The following is a 6,356-nucleotide window of genomic DNA, read 5'->3' on the forward strand; positions in this document are numbered from 1 at the left end:
GGGTGAGTTAGAAAGTGGAGTTAAAGACGAAGTAGATTTGAGTACTTCCCAGTGATTGTTTAGGACAGCCATTAATTGTTTTCATTTTTGTGGCCTCGGTGCGGCTGGGAGACATAGAACAATGCTGCATGTCAGATGTTGGGCTGGTGGGCTTGTTTACCTGTTCCATATTAATAGATCTAATTGTAACGTACGTTTTTGTTTGTTTTGGTAAGTGTTTTACGGCGTTCGCAACTGCATAAGGTCTTATGAGCACGCGGGACACATTACACATGTTCAGTTTAGAAAGAATGTATTTTGAATTTTGCGCTGGTGGCGGCGGAAGCCTACTCTTATCGATTTTAGGACCACCACAGGATCTTTAACGTGCGTAATTTGAACACAGGCCCTCCGACATTTTTCCCCTTTATCCGAGAAGGCTAGGTGTTAGATCTTACCTACCCTAAGATCAGGGGTGAGGCTGAAAAACAGCAGTAAGAAGGAGCGAAGGAGTAGGAGTAGAAAGAATGCAGAAAGAGCCAGGACCCCAAAGGAGGGGACAAGGGGGGGGGGGGGCAGGAAGTGGAAAGGAAAGCATACAACAAAACTTGGTTTTGGAGAGGGGGTCGAAGGAAAAAACTTTAGAGAAGAAAAGTTTCCGTCTCTGTCAGGTTTCGAACTCGGGTCCTATTGAATGGGAGGCAAAGCCGTAACCTCTAGATCAAGAGAACCCCTGATACTGTGTATGACCCGAAGCCAGTTGTTACCAGAATATCATGAGGTCCAGGAAGTATTCCACGCTGAAATGCTCAACATGACAGGATTTTGTAGACAGCAGCAACATCCTCAAAATGAAGACCACATTGCAGTATGAAGCGATAAAAAGGATTGAGCTTAATGTAATTATCAGACTGAGATTGGTTTTTTCTATGGACATTTCAATATTGTGGTATCATCATCATCATCTGGTGCGTTGCCGACTGGTGTGGGCGATCATGGACCTCCACTTCACTCTGTCTTGCGTTGCAGCGATGGTGTCCGTCGTTCTTGCTGTTCCCAGACATGTTGTTTATTTGTCCAGTATCTTTTCCCTCTGGTTGCCTCTGCCTCTCTTTCCATCAAACTTGCCTGTTGTTACAATATTCTCCTATGCTTCTTTCCGCATTGTGTGCCCAATAATTTTTACCTGTCGCTTTCGTATATTATTATTCGTCATAAACGGTCGTCTGCAAGTTGCTTCAACCAATACTTTGTTCATTTGTTTTTCTAGCTGTCCATGGGATACGCTGCATGCGTCATTGTGGTATATCTGCAGATAATGGACCCTGACCGTCCATAATGAAATTTGGATACGTTCTTGAAAGAAAAAAAATCTTTTGGAAACTCAGCGATGTTCTGCGATGAACTCATGAACTAGATAGCAGTTTTGTAGACTGGTCAAGCCCAGTGGCGGTGGGTGGTTCAAAATGTGGGTAGGGCTGAGAAATCAGGGTAGGTAGAGTTCAAAGGTAAAATTTCCTTGGTTCAGAGGACATTCCAGATATGTGTGAGTATGTTTCATTCACACACTCACACGCAACCGCGTTCATACGACCTTATGCAGTTGCGAGCGCCGTAAAACACTAACCGAAAAATAATTAGTTAATTGCTTAACGAATTAATTAATTAATTAATTAAACACGCAAACGCAAACATACAACAGTAACGGGATTAAGCTGTGGGGTCGCAGAAAGCAAGGCTTTCCTGAAACGTGGGCCCATGAGCGTGTTTTGGTTACTGGGTCTCTGGGGAAAGTGAGTCATGAACTTTCCCCCCATTGTCTGTGCTGGCAGAGAACGAGCCATCTCTAATAACAGTTTCCGCGGGCTCTCGTTTGTTTCTTTTACCTTTTTTCAAGAAGAGTTTCATTAAGAAAGGACCGTGGGAATGGGATCATCCTTTGCAGAGCCCTAAACACATTTGATTGGCTTTTAGGTTACTACCCTTGTAAGCGGTGACTACAGTGATTGAATAAACGAGCAAGCATGTGTGTTCACCGCATACAACTAAAGGCGGAGGCGGAAGATTATGAAACAGTTTTAACGGTTTCAACTGATTATCTCGTTTATTAGAAGAAACATTAATTTGCGGAGGGAAAGAGTTGGGGGTGGGAGTGGGTGGGGCTCAAGTCCTTTAGCCCTTCACTCACCTCGCCACTTGTCAAGCCAGTGGGTCCTGCGGTTCGAACGCCGGTTCCCACTCCGATTAAAACCGCCTGGTTGGAACGTACTTGTGTAGGGCCCCTTAAAATTAATTAAGATATGGACATTTATATTTTTTCACCCTTGTACTCTTGTCTTCAGCTCTTTTGAGTCCCAAGGTTGGTAAACCTTTCTACAGAACCCGGGAGGTTAATTAAATATTGTTATTGTTGTTGTCGTTGTTGGTTTTTTTGTTTCGTTTGTTTGTTGTTTTAATTAAGAAAGGCACAGACTTGACCCTTTGTTCCAGTGCAATCGCGGTAACGGTCCATTCTCATTGTGAAATTATTCCCAAATGTGTTAGCAGACATCTGAGCCTGTTTTATAACTTGACATTTCAGGGAACAACAACGAAAGCCAGAGGTTGACGTGTCGTTCCAAGTCTTCCCTGGGTCAAGCAAGCCCCTCTGTCTCCAAGATCGTCCAGTTTGCATGTAGGTGTTCTCAATTTTTCTGGATTTTAAATACTCAGTACCTGTACACTGTATCTGTCTGTTGTGTCGTAACTTGATACAGAGCACTATCGATGTGAAGATGTTTGTGTCAGTCTTCCATATTCCTCAACAGTTTGGATCTCCGCAACACAGTAGACTTGATCATGGCCTTGGCTTTCAGTTGACATATCTGTTGGAACTGTGCGCTGTTTTTGAGGACTTGGCTGGATGGCTCAACCCATGTTTGCCCTGTGAATCTTTACACCTCTCTGACAAAAAGCTGAATATCTACCTGTGTTAGCATGGGTAGTCAATACCCTATTCTGAACTCAGTATCCTCAGTGGTCGTCTTAGACTGAGGATCCTTTTGGACAGTGTCATTATAATATTGTCAGAATAAGCATCAATGTGTATTGCTCTTTCGAGTATGTATCTATAACTCTAAAGGTCTTGTAATTAAATTCCTGCATGTGGTCGAATGATGCATCTGATGTGATATATACATTTTGTCAGCTTTACTTTTCTTTTCATATTGACTGTTTATAAGAGTTTTATATAATTTAAATTTATATGTATACCTGCAGGTGTTTTTACGTTTCTGTACAGCCAAGAAAAATTTCCCTCTGGGATAATAAAGTATTATCTTATCTTATCTTATTGAAAAAAGACTATGGGGAATTGGGAAGTGTTTGTTTGTCTACGTAATTGTCTTGGACAGCTGGTGGTTAGTAGAGCAGGTTCGACTGTATTAACAGTACTTAAGCTGAGAGAGATGGGTAGGCCTACTACCATCAATTTAATGTTTATGGGCAAGTTTGGAGGCGTTGTGCTCTTTTATTTTTTAAGCAATAAGTAACGCAATGGAAAAATTGGGTTGGTTTGTTTTTCTCGTCTTTCATTATCCATTTGTTTCTCTTCGCCCTTCACTTTTGCTCAGTACCATCAGTACATGTATGTTCATAATTGCTCTATTCCCTAATTGTGTCCTTTTTTTCTGTTGTCATCTTTGTTTCCAGATGGCCCTGAAGACGTCACGTTGGAGAGAAAAAACGTGAGACCAGAGGAGTCCGGAACGTATAACATGTGTCCGTCAGCTACTCCGGATATAACAATGGAATGTTCTGTGAAAATTGTCTCCCCAGTAGCAGATTTTACCCTCACTATGACGCCACCAGGAACACAAAATATTGATTCTTGTAGGAATACAGAAAACAAGTGTTCCTACATCTTTGTGCCTTCAAGGGGAGGTAATCATGACTTCCAGTGTAACGCAGTGAACAGAGCTTTTGGAGATTTGAGCAGAGACAGTCCACCTGTACATGTCTATGTCCGAGGTGAGGAGGGTTTTTGTGGAACAGATGTAAAACACGAGAATGTAATTAGCAGTCAGTTTATAAATATATATATATATATATATATATATATATATATATATATATATATATATATATATATATTCATAGCAAGAAGATTCTGTGCTGTTTCCTTTTATCAAGCGGTTCCACGGCAAACAGCAAAACTTTTACCGATCTCAAACTCACACATATTGAAGCTTTAACTAATCACAAATAGAAATTTGAGGGTTTTAGTTACCTCAACCCCCCCCCCCCCCCCCATGATCAAGTTAACCCAATAATGTCAGTTCACTCATTTTTACAAAACGAAACTTAATTTCAAAAAGAAATTCACCAAAGCAATTTATGCTTGTTGTACGTGAAGCAACAGCAAATCTGTTACCCAGAACGAAATCCAAAAACAAAGTTCTCGAGATTGACATGTTATAAAAATCCTTGAAAAGTTTTCATTCGTATTTAGTTCGACAAATCAGTGTTTTCCTATTTTGAATGAGTTGATCGTTTTTCCTAGCTCAGCAGATTCTTGTTTCTGTGAAGTGGGCTAACAGAAACTTTAAATTTAATGGCCCTGTTAATTAAATGTGGGTATTACTGAACTTGCCATCCGTGCCCTCTTTTTTCTGCATGGTGAAGGATAACAGGAAAATTTTAATATAATCCTTACGTGAGGTTTAGTTTAGCTCTTTCTCGTGCATTTCGGGAGCTGGCTATATCAACACTTGTGTGGCCAGCCATTTCTGCAGTGAGTATGTCCGCACACAGATGAAAAGACTGTACTGTTGTTGTTGTTGTTTTTGTTTTTTTTACTTTTTGGTAAGTGTTTTACGGCGCTCGCAACTGCATAAGGCCATATGAGTACGCGGGACACACCTAACATTTTCAGTTGGAAGGAAATTTTGAATTTCGCCCAGGTGGCGGCCGAAGCCTACTCTTATCGATTTTAGATCACCAAGGGATCTTTAAGCGTGCGCCGCTAGCACATGGGACCTCAGAGATTTTTCGCCCTTGTCCGAGAAGGCCAGGTGTAGAGCTTTCCTACCAGAAGATCAGGGGTGTGGCTGATAGACAGGCAGGAGCCAAGGGGTAGCAGTAGAAAGGCTGCAGAAAAGGTCAAGAGTCCATAGGAGGGGGCAAAGGAGGTGAGGGGGTGGGAGAAGAAAGTGGAGACGAAAACAGACGACAGAATATTGCAAGAGAGAAGGAAAGAAGATGAAAGGAAAAAAATTTAGAGTAGAAAATTGTTCGGTCGCTACTAGGATTCGAACCCGCGACCATTGAAAGAGAGGCGAACACCTTAACCTCTAGGCCACGAGAGCCCCCCTACTGTACTGTGAAAAACGATTGGCCTTTTGGAGGAGAGCCTTATAACCACTGAGTCACAGTCTGGCAACATAAACGAAGCATTACCTATCACACCTATCTTGGCCTTTGTGTTTTTGGTGCGCACATTACCTATCACATGTGTCTTAACTTTGTGTTTTTTTGTGTGTCACACGTATCTTGACCTTTGTTTTTTTGTGTGTCACTCGTATCTCGATCTTTGTTTTTTTGGTGTTCACATTACCTATCACATGCAACTTGACTTTCGTTTTTTTGTGTACACATTAATTTTCACGTTGTTTTTTTTTTTAGGCGTGAACATTACTTATCACACATATCTTTCGCTTTGATTTTTGTTTGCGCACTATTTGTGACACTAATGTATCTTAACCCTGACCTTTGTTTTCCTATGTGCAGTGTTTAATGAATACTATCCTCTCACCAGAACCTCCCAAAACGGCCCCTACACTGATCATCGAAGGTAAAACTTTCACTGGTGCCAGTGCAGGTAACATCATTGGTCTTGAAGCAGGCACAGAACACAGTGTGGAGTGTCACGTCGATGGGGGATTCCCAGAAATCTCTGCCTCAGACATCTCTCTACAGTGTGGGGGTCGGGACGTTACTGACGGGAAGTTTGTCCCCCCCTTGTTGTCGGTTTGTCTCAACGAGACCAGCTGTAGTTGTCGGGCAGAACATCCTAGTGGGTGCTACGACTTGACGACAGAAGTCATCGTCTTTTTCACAGGTGAGTGCGTGTGTGTATCATGTATGTGTGTGTGTGTGTATGTGTGTGTGTGTGTGTGTGTGTGAGAGAGAGAGAGAGAGAGAGAGAGAGAGTGTTTGTGTGTGAGTGTGTGTGTGAGAGAGAGTGTGTGAGTGTGTGTGTGTGTGTGTGTGTGTATGTGTGTGTGTGTGTGTGTGTGAGTGTGTATGTGTGTATGTTAGAGAGTATGTGCGTATGTGTTAGAGTGTGCGAGAGAGAGAGAGAGAGAGAGAGAGAGAGAGAGAGAGAGAGAGAGAGAGAG

The 6,356-nt window shown here is 42.1% G+C and overlaps 1 protein-coding gene across 5 annotated transcripts in view; it reads left to right on the forward strand.

The window, feature by feature from the left end:
* LOC101859384 overlaps positions 1 to 6,356 on the forward strand; it is a 31,738-nt gene that overhangs the window by 15,634 nt on the left and 9,748 nt on the right. For all 5 annotated transcript variants that reach the window (XM_035973823.1, XM_035973824.1, XM_013091330.2 and 2 more), the window contains 3 exons: positions 2,561 to 2,653; positions 3,670 to 3,987; positions 5,774 to 6,076. In XM_035973823.1, coding sequence (XP_035829716.1) covers positions 2,561 to 2,653; positions 3,670 to 3,987; positions 5,774 to 6,076 — 714 coding nt within the window. The remainder of the gene's footprint in view (positions 1 to 2,560; positions 2,654 to 3,669; positions 3,988 to 5,773; positions 6,077 to 6,356) is intronic.

This window comes from Aplysia californica, unplaced genomic scaffold (genome assembly GCF_000002075.1).
Source record: "Aplysia californica isolate F4 #8 unplaced genomic scaffold, AplCal3.0 scaffold00033, whole genome shotgun sequence".
In the NCBI taxonomy this organism is placed as follows: domain Eukaryota; kingdom Metazoa; phylum Mollusca; class Gastropoda; order Aplysiida; family Aplysiidae; genus Aplysia; species Aplysia californica.